General features: G+C 42.6%; 1 protein-coding gene across 8 annotated transcripts in view; it reads left to right on the forward strand.

Moving 5' to 3' along the window:
• The window catches only part of PRKAG2 (protein kinase AMP-activated non-catalytic subunit gamma 2), a 538,740-nt gene that overhangs the window by 472,983 nt on the left and 45,120 nt on the right, over positions 1 to 20,637 (forward strand). For all 8 annotated transcript variants that reach the window (XM_073629982.1, XM_073629984.1, XM_073629981.1 and 5 more), the window contains 2 exons: positions 4,225 to 4,279; positions 6,623 to 6,749. In XM_073629982.1, coding sequence (XP_073486083.1) covers positions 4,225 to 4,279; positions 6,623 to 6,749 — 182 coding nt within the window. The remainder of the gene's footprint in view (positions 1 to 4,224; positions 4,280 to 6,622; positions 6,750 to 20,637) is intronic.

The raw sequence follows: 20,637 nt of genomic DNA on the forward strand, positions 1-20,637 counted from the left end.
CACACCGAAGCCTCATCAAAGCACCAAGCAAAAGCAAGGTTTAAACAGGACTGTAAGCTAACCATTTTATTTAGTGACAGGATCTCTGACTGGCGTTCAGAGAGCTTTAACAAAGCCTGTCCGAAGCCTTGTTTTGAAGCAAGTGTAAACTAGCCCTATGTCATAAAGCGGAACTAAACCCATCAATTTTTACCGGTTTCAAAAAACAGTTACATTCCTGGAATGTTGGAAATGCAAACTGTCACATTTTATTGTGTTCTCAACCAAACTTTCAAACCATCAAAAGGCTGGTGTCATAACTGATCACATGTGCAGTACCATGGCAGTTGCAGTTCAAACAGAAGCCATTTTCTTTGGCTGTAAAGGATAGGAAGGTTTAATTCCACTTTAGCCTGGGTTCACACTGATGTGAATTTACAGCGGGTTTGATGCATTTAGGAACACACAGATTTGCAGGTCATGTAAAAAGCATAGTATTCCATGGCTTTGGTTCATATCTATGCTTTGCGAATTTGGTGCGAGGAAAAAAAAAGGGGTCCTGTGCATATTGACTGTGCCAGGGCGATGTGAATGCCTATGGTGCAGTGGGAATTTTATCTTCATATGCTTCAATTGAACTTGCAGTAAACTCGCAGCACACAGTTCACATCTTTGCAAATTGTTCACTGCCTCCTGAAATTTGTAGTAAAATCGCACCGGTCTACCTCAAAACGCAAGGAAAATTCGCACCTCACACAGTACAAAAAAAAAACTGATCAAATTTGCAGTACATTGCATCGAAGTAGTGTGAACCCAGGCTTAAAGTGATTGTAAAGACAAACCGTTATTTATCCTAATGCATTCTATGCATCAGGATAAAAAGCCTTCTATGTGCAGCAACCCCCCTAATACTTACCTGAGGTCCTTCTAGATCCAGCGATGTTACAGGAATGTCTCGGCTGCCCGGGACTCTCCTCCTCATTGGCTGAGACAGCAGCGCTGTGCCATTGGCTCCCACTGCTGTCAATCAAAGTCAGCCAGCCAATGAGGAGATAAAGGGGGCGGGGCTCTGTGTCTGAATGGACACAGGGAGCTGTGACTCAGCTCGGGTGCCCCCATAGCAAGCTGCATAACAGGAGGGAGGGGCCATCACAGGGGCGGACTGGCAACTTATGGGGCTCCCGGGCATTAAGAGATTTTGGGGCCCCCAGGCTTACAGATGGCCGCCACGCGGAAGCCATATTTTTTAGGGGAGGGGCACCAAGCTCGGCGACATGCAGAGTGGCAGGAGACTTTGAGCTGGTGACCCAGTAAAGGCACCAGGAGCCTCTCATGGGCAGTTCCACCTTATCAACATCATGGGCCCCTGGGCAAAATACTGCACTAGGACCCCTACCAGGGAGATTATGACCTGCGGCATGCATAGTGCACCATGGTGAACAATGGGCATGTCCAGTGGGAGAGTCTTAAAGGAGGATTCAACAGAATCTGCACCTGTGGTATACAATGCAAGCCTACCACAGACCTTGTACCCATAAAATTCGACTTACTGTCTCGCAACTGATAATCTCACAGACAGACGCAAGTAAATCTCAGTCAAGGTCATTTGTTTTTAAAATAAAATGTTTCCATTATATATGTTTTTTTTTATGCACACAAAAAAAGGATATTTTTGTCTTACTGAGGCAACCTTAAAGAAGAACTTCATTAAAACCAGCAACTGTTAAGACAATGAACACCTTGGTCAGGTCTATGTACAGTATAAAGTACAGAGTACTGGGTCAGGAGTAAGTAACAAACAAAATAACATACAGAGTACAGCAGTCAGGATGAGCGCCACGCTCACATCAGAGTCCTCCCTTACATCAAAGTCCCAACATTCTCCCTATACATCACAGTCAGCAGAGTCCCACCTTACGGCAGAGCCCCCAGAGTGGCACCCTCCATCAGTATCCATTTTATACACACCTTTGCACCTTAGTGCTTTGTGTGGTAGGCGGCTGGTGGGAAAAAGCTTTTTTTAAAAAAAAAAATCCACATGTTGCAGGCTCTGAACTGCGTATGTGCAGTCGTAGAGCCAGCAGAATAGTGAACTGGTGTGGTTGGCCTCAGATCGGGTAGTGGGGCATGTGAAAAAAGCCATGCTTGATGTGTGCCATGATATCACTGCACAGGTGTGTGCCCAGACCTGCCCTGCTGTCTGATCCGAGGTTGAGCTCAGCAGTTCACCATTCAGCTGCCTCTGAATGGCAATAAGGGCATTTTTCACAGGCATGGGATTGTTAGATCGACTTCTGTTGAATGGCAGTGGGCACACATGGATCATATAGTATGTACGCATGCCCCCACAATACACCCAGATGCACGCACAGTACACACAGATGCACGCACAGTACATAAAGACACACGCACGCTGCATGCACAGTACACGCACGCACAGTATACACACACACGCATGCACAGTATACACACACCAGCACTTTTCACCCAAAAATCAGCCTGATGGCACACACTGCTGCCTCCATCTCCTGGCATCCTGGGACTTATAGTGCCCCAGCAGCTCACAGACACAGGAAGTCATAATGCAGGGGAGGGGGACTGTGCCTGTGTACTGGTAGGCAGGTAATGAGTAGGTAGGTGTAGTAGAGATTGGAATAGAAGTTCAGAATATGTCTTTCCTCCAGAAGCATTGCACATCTCCTCACACAGAAAATCGATCTAATTGCTTCAGAGACAGGAGGAGCCATGCTAGAGGAAACCACCTCCCCCCCTCCTCACCAGGGTAAACCACTGATAAGAATACATTCAGCTCAGTTATCTTACCTTCTATCAGGCAGCAGTTCATCCCACACTGCAGGCTGTGTCCCCTCCTCCCTTTCCTCTCCTCCAGCTGTCGGCATCTCCTGCTCATATCTCAAATAAGCCGCGCTGGAGAAGGGGGCGGGTACACTGTGTTCCCATTGGCTGAGGAGGCAGTGGAGAGGCGGGGCAGCTACAATCTCTGGATTCTTGCATCAAAAGTATGTCGATAGGGGACATTTCAGGAACAGATGTAAAAAAGCACAGATTTTTTTACATACTGACCCTGGTGTTACTGAGGCTGACCACTCTTATGAGGCCCCCTAGTGTTCCTGGGCCCTCGGGCAGTGCCCGAGTAGTCAGTCCGCCCCTGGGCCAGGAGAGCTGAAGAGGAGGATCCCGGCTGCTCTGTGCAAATTCACTGCAACAGAGCAGGCAAGTATAACATGTTTGTTATTTTTAACTAATAAAAAGACTATACCATTGCTTTAAGGCTGTCCGCAGATCAGCCTCTACAAACTCAGCAGTGCCTAAAAATGGAGAGCAACTGACCATGTGCAGAGCAGGGTGACAGTGTATTACTAGATTTTAAACAGAATAGGCACTTGTTTTTAATGTTTTACATAGCAATACCAGCTAAAAGGGCCAACCTGAAGTGATAAAGCAGGACTTTTATTTTCTGACTAAATTTTTTCTTTAACTTCTCTCCACTCCTTAACTAAACCATTCATTTAACAGGAGTGAAATGAAATACCCAGTACTTCTGGCGAGGGGCAGCATGTGACCTGCTGCTTTACTCCAATATGTCAGTGCCGGTTTTTGGGGATTGGCCCAGCTTGGTCACATGGGGTTGGTAGTTCTATGCATGGGTTGGGCAGGTCAATGAAGCTTGGGACCTCCAGAATAAAAATTGCACTTTCGAAGCACCCAGGAGATAATCTGGTGGTGACCCAAACCTTCAAATTGCTAAACATTGAAATATCATATTTAAGTTGACAGATCTAAGCATCATGTTTTTTGTGTTTCAAATGTGCTGTATGAAAAAATGCTACTGAGGAATACCCAAGCATCTGTGTGATAAATTGGAACTCCAGCTGAAATATTAACACTTAAATTTTATAAAGGGTTGCTATCTGTGCCCCATTGCAATTTTAGCTCCTGTCCTAGAGACCCCACTAGGAAGGAGAAGAGGAAATCTATCCAAAGGGGAAGGTGGGAGCAGTTGTAAATAAAGACTGAGGTTCCGACCCTTTCTCACACTTTATATATCAAAAACATTTTTTGGTTTGAATTCCACTTCAACTATAACTATAATAACTAAAATGGTCAGAAAAGCTGTCTAAAATAAAATACAGTATTAAAGTTCACTGGTATTTAATATCTACTGGTATTAATAAAATATAGATATTGCCAGATCACTCTAACGTGTTTGCTGTGTTTTTGTAGAATTGTATTTACAAGAAACCTTCAAGCCTTTGGTGAACATAACTCCAGATGCAAGGTAAGTGGAGGCTTAGACCTCATATTTTTAAGAGTCTTTCCATACAGTATAAGAAGGCATTTACTTCAGAAATCGAAAATAAAAATATATGTATTTTATTGAGCCATGCAGAAACCTTAAAGCCTGCATAGCTAGTTTATTTGAACTGAGTCACGTTTACCTACTTTATGGGAAACAGGAAATGTTATGGCATTAATAGACATGAGCTTCTGTAACTGTATGCATACATTTTAAAGTGGTAGTAAACCTAAAAGCAAATATTTTATTATATTGCAGATTACCAATTCTTAGATGTGATGGCTGCATTCATTTTTTTTTCCTCCTGCTGATCTGGCCAGTAAGTCTTTTGTTTTTCAAAAGAACAAGTTCTCCAGCAGATGTATGAGTTACACTTGAGACAAACCATTTACATCTGGCAAGGGTTCTTACAATGAACCATTTTATCTATTTATGTAAAACCTTTATCCCAAAAGAAAGAAAAAAAAACTGTGACTGCATACAAAGTATTAGCTGGAGTTTGCCATCAATGTATTAGTGTATCTAAATCTGTTAGAACATCTAACACTCCCCCCAGACTGAGAATGGTGCTGTCCAAAGGTGCCCCTGTGCTCTTTCATTCAGAGCGGGGGCGCGCTACTACAGGAGGTGTGTTACTGGCCAAATCTCCAGGTGAAAACAGATGGGAAAAAAGCCTAAAAAAGAAAACGAATGCAGCCAACACATCTAATGATTGGTAAGCTGCAATATATTCTTGGTTTTGGGTTTAATACCACTTTAAGTAATAATGTAGTTTTTGATCATACTAATGCATTTGCAGAGGTCATCAGGATGCAAAAAGAGTGTAAATGATGAATTTTTGATTTTCTCTTTTTAATTAAATGTATTTTTTTTTTTTTGTGGATTTTGCAAGTTATATTGTAATTCCACTTTTTTGTTAAGAAAACAACACTTCAGTTATGTACATTGCAATCATTTTATAAAGCTTAATTCCAGAGTTACCTGCTACTGTTCAGTTTAAACTGACACATGCATTCCAGTCGCTCTCCCTCCTGAGTACTGTATGAGAGGATCCACCTGCTCTAATGGGTAGCCTTTCTATATAGGGGACCTTGCAGTAAACAGATCCTTCCTATATAATAGCAGCATGAAATGTACTGCAGAGCATGACATAATGATCCTTCTGGAGAGATACCGGGGAACACTGATCGCTCCAAATCGCACAAAGTGCAGGAGTGTGCTTCCCAGGGATCTTGTTGGAAGATGGCTAAACATCATCCTTGTCTAGATTCAGTGGGGTGGAATCTTTATTACCTTTTTTTTTTTTTAATTGTTGAGGAAGGCCTGATATAGTAAGCGATGAATCTTGCATTTTAACGCTTTAAAAAAAAAAAGGTAATCTAGCCCTATCTTGCTTTTGCTGTGTGTCTGTACTGACTAGGTTCAGATGAAGGAATAGAAGTGTGTGGTATGGTTGCTATAAATTGGATGGAAAAAGTATAGATTTTGGTTTTCTTCACTGTAGTACCAAATAGATTTTAACTGCCATTTGACCAATGACAGTGTGAAAATGAAGCCTTAGGCTGGCCATAGATGGAGCGATTTTCTTTCCTGCAACCCATGGTCGCAGGGAAGAAATCGCTCCATCTATGACTGGATCGTTCTATTCCCCCACCATCACAGACAGTGTTGACAGGGGAATTCTTTCCATGTAGCCATTGTGTTTTCCCAGCAGGGGAAGCCGTCCCAGACAAGAGGGTACAGTGATTATTGCTGGCGGCTATAACAGCCGCTGGCAATAATCGCATGTAAAATCCGTCAGGGTGGTTGTACCAATTGATCAACTTGTGTACATTCAGTCTGCCCATACATGGTTCCAATCAAACCATCTATGGCCGGCTTTGGGCTAGTCATAGATTATGCAATCTTCTTTCCTTCAACTAAACGTTGAAGGAAAGTTGCTAGATTCCCCCATCAACACAGTAGGTGTTGATGGGGGATTCCCTCCCGCTATGCTTCTGTATTCTGACAGCTCATGATTTCCCCACCGTCAGAATACAATTATCAATGCTGACAGCTATAGACAGCGATCATATGAAAAGAACCTGACAGGCTGGTTATACTGAAGGTGATCGATAGATTGGCTTCAGTACAACCAACCTGCCCATAGATGGATCGAAATATGGCCGGTTCTTGCTGAACTGATCGAATTTCAATCCGTCTATGGCCGGCTTAACGTGAGTGGTCATTAAGAAAAATAGATTTGTATCTCCTCCATGTAGGAATAAAGCTGCATATTATCTCTAGTTAATTTACATTCTAATATCTAATATCTCTTTCTTACAGCCTGTATGATGCAGTGTATTCACTGATCAAAAACAAAATCCACAGATTGCCGGTAATCGATCCAGTCAGTGGGAATGCACTTTATATACTTACCCATAAGAGAGTCCTCAAGTTTCTTCAGCTTTTTGTAAGTAAAGAAAAATAATGTCCCAATCTTTTAATCTGTTATGTTTTCTTGTTGTCAGACAGTAAATGAATGTCATCAGTCTACACACCGCGGCTTCTCGGTGGGAATGCCTGTTTCCTTGCTGGCATGAAATTCAGCATCTTGGGAATTAAACCACTTTCCCATAGATACAAATAAGCTTGTTTAAAGCAAAAGCTAAATACAGTGTTGTACCTGATAAATTACTTGCAGCTTTGTTAAAGTGGTTGTAAAAGCTGAAGATTGTTTTACCTTTATCCATTCTGTGCTTGAAGGTAAAAAACCTTCTGTGTGCTGCTCTCCCCACAGCCCCCTTAATACTTACCTGAGTCCCCACTTGATCCAGTGATGTGCACGGGAGACTCGGCTGTCCCAGGTCTCTCTGTCCTCATTGGCTGAGACAGCAGTGGGAGCCTTTGGCAGACAGTGAGCCAATGAGGAGAGAGCGGGGGGGGCCCAGCTGCAGCTTCATGTGTCTTATGGATGCGAAGAGCAGGACTCGGGAGCGAGCACGCACCAGTGCCCCCATAGCAAAAGGCTTGCCTTTGGGGGCACTAGTCAAGGGAAAGGAGCCAGGAGCACCAGTAGGGGACCCAAGAAGAGGAGGAACAGGGCTGCTCCATGCAAAACCACTACACAGAGGAGGTAAGTATGACATGTTTGTTATTAAAAAAAAAAAAAAAAAAAATCTTTTTAAAGGTCACTTATTTTTGTGATTCACCTATCCGTGCGTAGTTGGCTGGAGGAAGACCTCGCTAATCACTACTGCAGCTTTCCTATATCTGCTCACTGGACTGTGAAAGAGCATAGTGACATGGGTGAGAGCATCCTGGGACCTTCCATTGCTGTAAGCTGCCGAAGCTCCTGCAACTCCCAGTGCCTGAAAACATAGTAGAGTGGTAGCATTATAGAATGCAGTAAACATACATTAGCGCAAAGTGCAATGTTTTCCTATTCTTAGTCTGATTTCTGCAGTTTAAGAGAATGTGGGAAGATAAAGATTTCATGCAGTTACGCTAGAGGGATTTAAAAATGTTTATGGAATGTACAGCTGGACTGTAAAGCTTTTCAAGACTTGTTTAGCAGTATTTTCAGCTTTAAAGGCATCCTGTCACCACAGAATCACATGTAAACTAAGCAGACCCTGTATATTAGAGCATCTATTTCCTTTCCGGCAACCTGTGTCTTTAAAGTGCAAGTTCATCATTCCAGAAAATCTCTCCTCACCCCTCAGTCCTCACTGTGCTTACCTCCTGGGATCCCGAGCTGGAAGATCTGGAGATGAGAACAAAGGCACCACTCTAAGTGCAGTAAAACACATGGAGTTTAATAAAAACTGTAAAAGAGGTACTCACAAGGGTACAATGTAAACAGGCATATTGGACAAAACTGCTGGATATCCTGGAAGTGGGTCTGATCTAGTGCCCTGATCGTGGTGGTCTCCGGTGGACAGGCTGCGCCGATGGATGCCGACACTTCCTGTCTTTGGAACGCACGCTGTCAACTAAGGGGATAAGGTCACTTCCGGGATCGGGTACGTGTAGGTGAGAAGTGACCTCATCCCCTTGGTTGACAGCGTTTGTTCCAAAGACAGGAAGTGTCGCCATGCATCGGTGCAGCCTGTCCACTGGAGACCACCATGATCAGGGAACCAAATCAGACCCACTTCCAGGATATCCGGCAGTTTTTTCCAATATGCTTGTTTACATTGTACCCTTGTGAGTACCTCTTTTACAGTTTTTATTAAACTCCATGTGTTTTACTGCACTTAGCGTGGCGCCTTTGTTCTCATCTCCAGATTGTCCAGAGGATTGCTTCTTTCCCTCAACGGGGCTGCCTTCTTAAGTTGCTATCGTCCCATGAACTTCTATGGACATTATTATAGCGCATATGGACATTATTATAGCCAATGTAATTTAAGAACTTTTACCCTTTATTTTCCTTTTCATTGTATTGTTTTATTCACTAGTTCCCTGTTGGAAACAACAGGGCTAGGGATTAACACTGTGTTGGGCTCAACGCTCACTCTATCTTTGTATGTTCCTGAGCTGGAAGGGCTCCTGCAATCCGCTCCAATAGTCTGAGGATTTGAAATTCCCATTGCTTTCTCTCCTCTCCATTCAGTGCTGCCAGTATGGACCAGGCGGAATCTGTTCGGTCAGCGCCGTCCATGTGACAGTGCTGACCAATTAGAATCCGTCTGGTCTGTACTGGTAGCTAAGGGAGGAGAGAAAGCAAGCGGGGCTTTCAAATCCCTGGACCATTGGAGCGGATTGCAGGAGCCCTTCCAGCTCAGGATCGAAGAGGTAAGTACAGCAAGGACTGAAGGGTGGGAAGAGTCCGGTGGTAGGTCACCTTTACAGATTTTCTATAATGGTGAACATACTCCTTTTTAAACTGTGTCTGTTTGCTGCTCACCGGCTGCTGCGGGTATTTGGCACTTCCAAGTGTGTGAATACCTGCTTCTTCCACCACACACAGTTTTTCTTCTCATCAGCCTGTTTGTTGCTACAGGATGCAAGCCAATAAGGGAAGCCAGCGTGCAGTGGGATTTGCATGAAAATATTGAATACCTGCAGTAGCCAGGAAGAAGCAAAGCGCTGGACTTTAAAGACACATCCACCTGAAAAAAAAACATGCTCTTCTTTTACAGGGCATGATCAGTTTACAAGTGACTCTGGGGTGACAGGGTTAACTTTAAACAAGCCTTGTACTTGGTGGAGTGTCCATAATTGCTGACACCCTAGCAGGGATATGCAATTAGCGGACCTCCAGCTTTGCAGAACTACAAATCCCATGAGGCATAGCAAGACTCTGACAGCCACAAGCATGACACCCAGAGGCAGAGGCATGATGGGACTTGTAATTTTGCAACAGCTGGAGGTCCGCTAATTGCATATCCCTGCCCTAGAGTCTACCGGAACCCCAGTAGGGAAACACTGCCCTAGACTATAATGGCCTCTATGCTGGATTTTTCTTTTTTTTTTTTTGCACGTAGCTTTCAGGAAGGATTCATAGCCCAGGGCTTCGAGACCAAGATCCGAGTATGAACTTCTACCTAGATAATTAAGCATTTGGTAATACTGGCTTTAGGATTGGCTCAGCAGACCTGTGGCATCTGATGTAACAAGCTGCTTTTGAAGTGATTGAATTGAAAGTAAATATTGAATTGTTCTAATTGCTATTTGCTGTACTTTATAGAGGAGTTGCATGATTTAATACTCCCTAATCTAAATCCATTGCAATAGAATGTGTGAGTAGTACATTTTTTTGGTCTGTGTGGTAGAGCTGTGTGATTCTGGCTAAAATGAGAATCGCAATTTTATATTTTTTTGCTTAGAATAAAGATCATGATTCTCGCGGCGTAACATCATCTTTCACATTATACAAAAAAATTGGATTAACTTTACTGTTTAGTTTTTTTTTTTTTTTTAATTCATTAAAGTGTATTTTTTCACAAAAAAATTGGGTTTGATAGACAGCTGCGCAAATACAGTGTGACATAAAATATTGCATTTCCATTTTATTCTCTAGGGTCTCTGCTAAACAAAAATATATAATGTTTGGGGTTCCAAGTAATTTTCTAGCAAAAAATACTGATTTTTAACTTGTAAGCAACAAGTGTCAGAAAAAGGTTTATTAAGTGGTTAATTAAACTGACCTCCTTTACAGACCAAAGTTCATTCCTTTGAGCTAAAGAACTACATGTTACAATGTTTCTCTTTATCTCCAATGCTGTGATAATCTTGTCAGGCTGCCTGGATTTTTTTTTTGTCAGCTGTCAGAAGTGAGCAGAGAACTCTCTACGCTTGTTACATAGAATCAGGAAATGCTGTTTCAAGATCGCGAGGAGAGTTGAATCGCAATCTCGATTCTTTAACGATTAATCGTGTAGCTCTACTCTGTGGTGGTTTTTTCAGCTTTTTTCGATGAACCTGCCTGCAGTTAGGAATGTGTGCCTACAACTTAAACATCCAGGTCACACAGTCTATCCCAAATGCATGAATGGGTGAAACTTCTGGCAATATGCAACAAACAAAACCCAGTAGTAAAGACAGTAAGGCCCCTTTCACACTGGGGCGGTTTGCAGGCGTTATTGCGCTAAAAATACCGCCTGCAAACCGCCCCTAAACAGCCTCCGCTGTTTGTTCAGTGTGAAAGCCCGAGGGCTTTCACACTGAAGCGGTGCGCTGGCAGGACGGTAAAAAAAGTCCTGCGAGCCGCATCTTTGGAGCGGTGAAGGAGCTGTGTGTTCACCGCTCCTAAACTGCTCCTTCCCATTGAAATCAATGGGACAGCGCGGCTATACCGCGGTAATACCGCGGCTATAGCCGCGCTGTACGAGCGGGTTTAACCCTTTTTCGGCCGCCAGCGGGGGTTAAAACCGCACCGCTAGCGGCCGAATACAGCCGCAAAAACGACAGTAAAACAGTGCTAAAAATAGCGCTGTTTTACCGCCGACGCCCCCACCGCCCCAGTGTGAAAGGGGCCTAAGAATAGCTGTGAAAACAAGAATGAATGTAACAAGCATATAATCAAAAACCAAAGTATAAATAATATATAATAACCAACACAAAAGTCACTTTAAAAAGTCCCACAAACATGTGACTCTTGGTGGTAAATAATAACTGTAACAGTTGTGTGTAGTATTCATCCAGCAGTCCAAATATCTCACCACGTGTTGCTCCAAACCACCACCTTTGCACACTTACCAGCTATTAAGCTGCATAAGAAAGACAGCTTTTTTTAACACATACAGGGCAATCACAGTGTTGGAAGCCATCCACATTGTAATCCACTCTCACAGGTGGCTGCCAGCAGCACTGATATATCAAACTACGCTCATTACACCGGAGCCACAGAAAAAGGGTGTATAATAATTGATTTGTAAAATAAGCTTTTATCCATCCATTAAAACTGTACACCAAAGTTTACAGGTTTAGCAGAGTGTAAGTTATCTGTGAACAGTGCTAGCCATTGCAGATTATGCAAGCTAATCAGTGGGCATCCCCACATGCATTGACTGTAGATTAATAGACATGCTGAAAACTGGTTATGCGTGTAATTACAGGTGTTTTTGGGGTACCCATAAACCCATATTATACAAATATATATGTATGGGTTTGTCTGAATTCAGTTCTTTAAAACAAACCTGTACTTATACAGAAAATTGTAATCTGGAAAGCAGGCATGTACGCACATGCCATCAGTGCGCTTCCTAAATTTGACTCCCTGTCAACCTCTCTACTGGTTAAAAAGGCCATCAATCTTTATGTTGTAACATTGTAAGTACAGGTACATATTAAATTAATGGTTGCATGGCGAGCTATAGGTGTCGTGGGTTTTTTTTTTTTGTTTGTTTTTTTTCACTGTGACCTGTCTTGCTGATAAAAGCTGTAACCAAAGCTCTGTCGCCAATGTCATTTTTTTTTCTTCCAGCAGACAAGTCTTTATTTGTATACATGTGCTCACACCGGCCACATGTTTTGTGTTGTGAGCTTGAGTCATATAGCAAAGAATATGAAGAGTTTACCCTTTACTCTGTTCCTAGAAAGCAATGAGTTGGATGAATCATGATATTATTGAATGGGAGTGTTCAAATATGTTATGCATTAACATTATTGCACCATATTTTGTCTGTATTGACAAAGTTACACTTGCTAGTAGACTGTGAAAATCTATATTTATAAAGGAATTCTGAATATGGGCAATGCTTTGTGAATGGAGCAGTAGAGTATGGTGTAGTGGTATTCTGTATTTCAAAATATGTTAACTATTAAAATAGAAACCATGTTTGATGTTCAGTTTAAAACAGGCCAGAGACTTTAGAAGGCTTTTGGATGTGAATGCATGACCCAATCGCCCTCTGTGTGGTGGAGAGGAACAAAAACATGTTGACTCAGCTTTGCTAATCCAATGAGTCTTGTAAAGAGGGAAAGTATAGAGACTGTCAATGGTGCCCTATGGGGGTAACAATAGTCATTGCAGCAGGGTTTGTAACCATTCCAATTGCTAGTTGTAGGCAGTGTTAATTTTGACATCAAATTTCGGATTCGTTTTAGTTAGTCTTTTTGACTAAAATGCCATTTTCATTTTAATCGTATTTTAGTTGACTAAAATATCCAGTACAAGTTAGTCAACTAAAATCGAATGGGTTTAGTTAAATTTTTAAAGCATTATTTCTTTAGAACTGCCAAACATTATATACTCCTGGAGTAAAAATCTAATAACGTTTATTATTTATGGTATTAAGGTTTGAACATGCACTACAGGCACAGATTTAGCCGTTTTATTTCTAGTCGCATTTGGTCTTTTGACTAAAATGTCATTTTAGTTTTAGTTGTATTTTAAGCATCTGAACTGTTTTCGTTTTAGTTGACTAAAATGGTATTATTTTAGTCAACAAAATTAACACTGGTTGTAGGTCACCCACAGAGATGAAATTATTCCTCTGTCAGGACGAACACCAGGTGCATTGGATGACTGTTGTCTATTTTCAACAGTTACCCAAAGAGTGTTAAAATTATCATAACCACTCAGTTTTTTAAGCGTTTTGTTAACCTAAAATTTTTATTTTTTTTTTAAATGGATCCTATCCCTTTTAACTGCTTGCCGCCCGCCCACCGTCAAATGACAGCGGGGCGGTGCAGCTCTTGTTCTGGGATGGCGTCCCAGAACGGCTGTTCTCGCGCGCCCGTGCCATGTTGCTAGGACACGGCGCAACCTCGATCTCTGTAAAGAGCCATGTCCGCGGCTCTTTAACCATGTGATCAGCTGTGTCCAATGCCCTGATTACAATAGTGCAACACAGTGTCACCAATCAGTGCCCACCATAGCTGGCATTGGTGGGCAATCAGTGGCAGCAATCAGTGCCCACAAGTTCCACTAATCATTGCCCATTAGCGATGTCAGTCAGTGCTGGCAATCAGTGCTACCCATCACTGCTGTCAATGCCCATCAGTGCCACCCATTGGTGCCCATCAGTACCGCCTATCCGTGCCACCTATTGGTGCCCACCAATGCCGCCTAATAGTGCCCATCAGTGCCCATAAGTGCGGCACATTAGTGCCTCCTCATCAGTGCCACCTAACCAGTGCCCATAAGTTGCGTCTCATCAGTGCCCCCCAGTTCAGCCTATCAGTGCTGCCTCATCAGCGCACATCAGTGAAGACGAAAATTTACTTGGTTACAAAATTTAATGACAGAAAAAAGTAAAAAACTTTTTTTTTTTTTTTTTAAAACCCAGCAGTGATTAAATACGACCAAAAGAAAGCTCTATTTGTGTGAAGAAAATGATAAAAAATTTGTTTGGGTACAGTGTAGCACAACCGCGCAATTGTCATTCAAAGTGCGACAGCGCTGAAAGCTGAAAAATGGCTTGGGCAGGAAGGAGGTGTAAGTGCCTGGTAGGCAAGTGGTTAAAGCATGTTATAGAGCACAGTTCTTGTGCTGTGTAATTTGACCCCCTGTATCACCTGAAATACCTGGCTGATTCTGCCTGGTTTTACCCTCCCCCTGTAAACTGATTACGGTATATCATGGCTGCTGAGCCCTGACACCGTGGTCAGTTTACGTGCCTCCGTCATCCGCAGCCTGCTCGCTGCTCTCCCCCCTCCCCTCCCTGCCTGTCAGCTAGTGACAGTGCCCGCCCCCTCCCCTATTGCTGAAATAACTCTGACATGTTTATACTATCCTCACTGTCTCCTAATGACAAGTGCCCCAGTGTGTGCGATTTATTTTTAAAAAGTGCAATATATACCAGATTTCAGAGCGCCAATCGGCTATCACGTGACCGGTCGGCTCTCTCCTCACCTCCCTTGGCCCCACCTGCTCTAGCTGTCAGACTGGGAGCGAGCCGGCGGGTCACATGATCACTGATTGGTGCTCAGAAATAAAGTATATATGTCTTTTTTTTTTTTTTTTTTTTATAAATCACACACACTGGGGCACCTGTCATTAGGAGACAGTAAGGGTATTATAAACTTGTCAGAGTGGCTTAACAACCTCTTTAAGCTCTTTTTTAGAAGCTTTTTAATCACGTACTGATTATACCGCTTCTTTTATCTTGTAATAATTGCTAGTGTCTCAGTTCAAGCTGGTGCCACGACCCCTGCCCCGCAATTTCTATTTCAGGGTGGCTCCTTTTTCTTGCAGCGTCCTAAGGAGCTACCATTGCATGCAGGGATTGGAGTTGTGTCTCTACACTGCATCAATAGAAACACACAGCCCTATAGCCAAGGAAGGCATAGCACTCCCCTGCTTTTCCTTCCTTCTCCCATTTCCAAGCTAATAGACGGGCTTAAGACTGCTGTCCACTGTTAACGTCTTTCCCGTAAAGACCAGAAGATCAGGGAAGCAACAGCATTAAAGGTTGCCAACTGCAAGTGCTGGGGTAAGAATTTTAACAAATCGTTTACTTGGAAATGTTTTTTTGTTTTTTGTTTTTTTGGAAATTTTTTTTTTTATATGCTCAATGTGTTAAAACTGAACCACTGAGGGTTTGATACTACTTTAACCGCTTGCCGACCAGCTGCCATCATTATACTGCGGCAAGTCGGCTCTCCTGTGCAAACCGCCATAGGTGTACGTTGGTGTTTGCAGAGGAGATAGTGGGAGCGGGCCTGCAGGTCCAGCGGACTCTATGTCTGCCGGTGACCCGCAATCGTGGTGTACAGAGGCAGAATTTAGAACTGCCTATGTAAACAAGTCGATTCTCCATTCTGCCAGATGACATGTCAGATCTTCTGTTCCCAGTGATCAAGAACAGCGATCTCTGTCATGTCCATCCCCTTTACAGTTAGAACACACCCAGGGAACACACTTAACCCCTTGATCGCCTCTTACTGTTACCCCCTTCCCTGCCAGTGTCAATTTTTACATTGATCAGTGCATTTTTATAGCGCTGATCAATGTAATAATGTCACTGGTCCTCAAAAAGTGTAATTTAGGGGCAGATTTGTCCACCGGAATGTCGCAGTCCTGCTAAAAATCGCAGATTGCCGCCATTACCAGTAAAGATAAAAAAATAAAAGTCCCTAAATCTATCCCATAGCTTGTAGACATTTCATATATATATATATATATATATATATATATATATATATATATATATATATATATATATATATATATATATATATATATATATATATATATACATACATACACACAGTGGGGACGGAAAGTATTCAGACCCCCTTACATTTTTCACTCTTTGTTATATTGCAGCCATTTGCTAAAATCATTTAAGTTCATTTTTTTTTCCTCATTCATGTACAAACAGCACCCTGTATTGACAGAAAAACACAGAATTGTTGACATTTTTGCAGATTTATTAAAAAGGAAAAACTGAAATATCACACGGTCCTAAGTATTCAGACCCTTTGCTATGACACTCATATGTTTAACTCAGGTGCTGTCCATTTCTTCTGATCATCCTTGAGATGGTTCTACACCTTCATTTGAGTCCAGCTGTGTTTGATTATACTGACTGGACTTGATTAGGAAAGCCACACACCTGTCTATATAAGACCTTACAGCTCACAGTGCATATGTCAGAGCAAATGAGAATCATGAGGTCAAAGGAACTGCCTGAAGAGCTCAGAGACAGAATTGTGACAAGGCACAGATCTGGCCAAGGTTAGAAAAAAAATTCTGCTGCACGTAAGGTTCCTAAGAGCACAGTGGCCTCCATAATCCTTAAATGGAAAATGTTTGGGATGACCAGAACCCTTCCTAGAGCTGGCCGTCTGGCCAAACTGAGCTATTGGGGGAGAAGAGCCTTGGTGAGACAGGTAAAGAAGAACCCAAAGATCACTGTGGCTGAGCTCCAGAGATGCAGTCAGGAGATGGGAGAAAGTTGTAGAAAGTCAACCATCACTGCAGCCCTCCACCAGTCGGGGCTTTATGGCAGAGTGGCCCGACGGAAGCCTCCCCTCAGTGCAAGTCACATAAAAGCCCGCATGCTAAAAAAAAACACCTGAAGGACTCCAAGATGGTGAGAAATAAGATTCTCTGGTCTGATGAGACCAAGATAGAACTTTTTGGCCTTATTCTAAGCAGGATGTGTGGCGAAAACCAGTCACTGCTCATCACCTGTCCAATACAGTTCCAACAGTAAAGCATGGTGGTGGCAGCATCATGCCATGGGGGTGTTTTTCAGCTGCAGGGACAGGATGACTGGCTGCAATCGAGGGAAAGATGAACGCGGCCAAGTACAGGGATATCCTGGACGAAAACCTTCTCCAGAGTGCTCTGGGCCGAAGGTTTACCTTCCAACAAGACAATGACCCTAAGCACACAGCTAAAATAACAAAGGAGTGGCTTCACAACAACTCTGTGACTGTTCTTGAATGGCCCAGCAAGAGCCCTGACTTAAACCCAATTGAGCATCTCTGGAGAGACCTAAAAATGGCTGTCCACCAATGTTTACCATCCAACCTGACAGAACTGGAGAGAATCTGCAAGGAGGAATGGCAGAGGATCCCCAAATCCAGGTGTGAAAAACTTGTTGTATCTTTCCCAAAAAGACTCATGGCTGTATTATATCAATATGGTGCTTCTACAAAATACTGAGCAAAGGGTCTGAATACTTAGGACCATGTGATATTTCAGTTTTTCTGTTTTAATAAATCTGCAAAAATGTCAACAATTCTGTGTTTTTCTGTCAATATGGGGTGCTGTGTGTACATTAATGAGGAGAAAAATGAACTTAAAGTGGGGTTCCACCCAACAAAAACAAAAATACCTGAAAAATTCTAAAAAACAAAACAAAAAAACATTTGGATATTTTTTTTTTTTTTTACTTACCTCTAAATGCCTGTTGCTAGGTGGTCCCTCGTAGTCTGCCTCTTCCTTTGCCTGGGCTGGTGACATCACTTCCCCCTCGGCACAGGAAGGGCTCGGCTCTGCTCCCTCCCTCCTGTCAATCATCTGGGACCCATTACAGGTCCCAGGTGATTGAGCGGCCAATCACGGCGCGCGGCGCCGCTCGCGCATGCGCAGTGGGTACCAGGCTGTGAAGCCACAGCCCAGCGCCCATAGTTGAAATGCCGGCGCCGACGAGCGGAGGGGGGGGGGGGCGCGAGCGGGGCTTCGATCCCCCGCATCGCTGGACCCTGGGACAGGTAAGTGTCCAATTAAAAGTCAGCAGCTGCAGTATTTGTAGCTGCTGACTTTTTTTTTTTTTTTTTTTAATGGACCCCCTGGGTGGAACTCCTCTTTTTAAAAGATTTTAGCAAATGGTTGCAATATAAAAAAGAGTGAAAAATTTAAGGGGGCCTGAATACTTTCCGTCCCCACTGTGTGTGTATGTATATATGTGTGTATGTGTATATGTATGTGTGTATATATACATACATACATACATACATACATACATACATACATATTATCGTTTTGTCTTTTTTGTTTTTTTTTTTTTGTTTTATAGCGCTAAAAATAAAAACCGCAGAGGTGATCAAATACCACCAAAATGAAGCTTTATTTATGGGGAAAGAAAAGGACATAAATTTTGTTTGCATACAGCGTCGCATGACAGCGCAATTGTCAGTTAAAGCAGTGCCATATCGCAAAAAATGGCCTGGTTATTAGGGGGCAAATCCTTCCAGAGCTGAAGTGGTTAAGCTGGTGGTGGGTCGTTTTCAGTGGTACACTTCTCTGGCTTTTTGGTTTCACACTGCCTCCACCATGTTTTACGGATGACGTTGTGTGCTTTGGATCATGAGCTGTTCCAAGCCTTCTCCACACTTTTTTTTTTCTTCCCGTCATTCTGGTACAGATTAATCCTAGTTTCATCTGTCCAAAGAATGCTTTTCCAGAACTGGTCTGGCTTTTTTTAGATTTTTTTTGGCAAAGTCTAATCTGGCTTTTCTATTCTTCAGGCCTATGAATGGTTTGCACCTTGTGTATTTGTTCTCGTAGTCTTCTCTTGATTTTAGACTTTGACAATGATACGCCCATCTCCTTGAGAGTGTCCTTCACTTGTCTGGATGTTGTGAATGGGTTTCTCTTTACCATAGAGAGGATCCTGCTATCATCCACCACTGTTGTCTTCCGTGGATGTCCAGGCCTTTTTATGTTGCTGAGCTCACCAGTGTGTTCTTTCCGCAGAATGTACCAAACTGTTGATTTTGCCTCTCCTAATGTTGCTGCTATCTCTCTGATAGATTTTAGTTTTTGAAGCCTTACAATAGCCTGTTTCACTTGCATGGACAGCTCCTTTTAACACATGCTGTGGGTTCATAAATAGATTCCAAATGCAAATACCACACTTAGAATCAACTCCAAACCTTTTACCTGCTTAATTGGTGAAGAAAAAACTAAGGAGTAGCCCACACCTGGCCATAAAATGGCTTTTGATTCAATTGTCCAATTACTTTTGGTCCCTTGAAAAAAAAGGGGGGGAATGGATATTCTTAAGAGCTGTAATTCCTAAGCCCTTCCTCCGATTTGGATGTACATACCCTCAAATTAAACCTGAGAGTGTGCACTTTCAGCCCATTATATAACTGTAGCTTGAATATGTTTTGGTAAATACCTGAAAAAACTAAAATTGTGCCTGTGTCCAAATATATATATGGACCTGTAACTGTATGTGTATATATGTATGTGTATATTATTATTATACAGGATATAGCGCCAACAGTTTGTACAGCGCTTTACAGTAATACAATATATATATATTTTTTTTAATATATATATATATATATATATATATATATATATATATATATATATATATATATATATATATATATATATATATATATATATATATATATATATATATATATATATATATATCCTTTTCTTCTGGGCTTCTCAGTCCAACAGTTAGCATATTAAAGCTCTTTTTTAGCAAGTGTTGTGGTTTTTCTTTAGCAGATACTATACATTTAGAAATCACAGATGAATAAGATAGCAGCATGCATGCTGTGTTTTCAGGAGGTGACATTGTGTTGCAGAGTCACTGCTGTTATCTCATCAAATATTTGGTGTGAACAGTATGAGCTGGCTGGTTTTATCTGTTAACCATTTGCCGACCGGCTCCTGTACATATACATCGGCACTTTAAAGGTGGATATCTCGGTAACGGCAGCAGCTCCTGCCACAACCGAGGTATCCATCTCTTCATCTCTTCAGGAGCCGGTCGTGTTTACGATAATGGTGGTCTCTGTGGCGGACTCGCCGCGAGATCACCGTTATCGGCGTGGGAGAGCGGCGGGAGGGGGGGTGGCACCTCTCCCGCCGCTCTCCCACGCCCTCTGCCGCTTACCGGAGCCGTCAGCAGTGGCGGAGGCAATCGGGACCTGTCCGTGGCCGGGTATGTAGACGAGTGAGGGTAAGATGGCCCCCACCCGTCACCATACCATAGCAGTGCGGAAGCGACGTCATAACGTCACTTCCGCCCATACGTCTTATAGGGCCATTTTTTCAAAGTCGTTTTTTCAAGTGATAATTTTTTTTTTAATTTCATTTAAGTCCAAATATGAGATCTGAGGACTTTTTGACCCCAGATCTCATATTTAAGAGGTCCTGTCATGCTTTTTTCTATTACAAGGGATGTTTACAATGAAAGATAGAAGCTGATTGGTTGCTATGCACAGCTGCCCCAGTCTTAGCAAATTTGCTTCTGTATGTAATTAGTATGAAAAACACATTATTCTTTTTACTTAAACCTTGACTCCAGGCAAATGATCGTTAGACCAGCTTCTGTTGGACAGGCTGCTGTACACACGGGAGGAATGTCAGATGGTTTCTGTTGGATAGGCCAACACCCACTGAAATTCAGCCCATGTGTACCAGCCTTAAGGCAGAGGGGAAACTGTCAGAGTTCGGTAACCCATAGCAAATCAAATGTCAGCATTTG

Source organism: Aquarana catesbeiana, linkage group LG05, assembly GCF_042186555.1.
Source record: "Aquarana catesbeiana isolate 2022-GZ linkage group LG05, ASM4218655v1, whole genome shotgun sequence".
Classification (NCBI taxonomy): domain Eukaryota; kingdom Metazoa; phylum Chordata; class Amphibia; order Anura; family Ranidae; genus Aquarana; species Aquarana catesbeiana.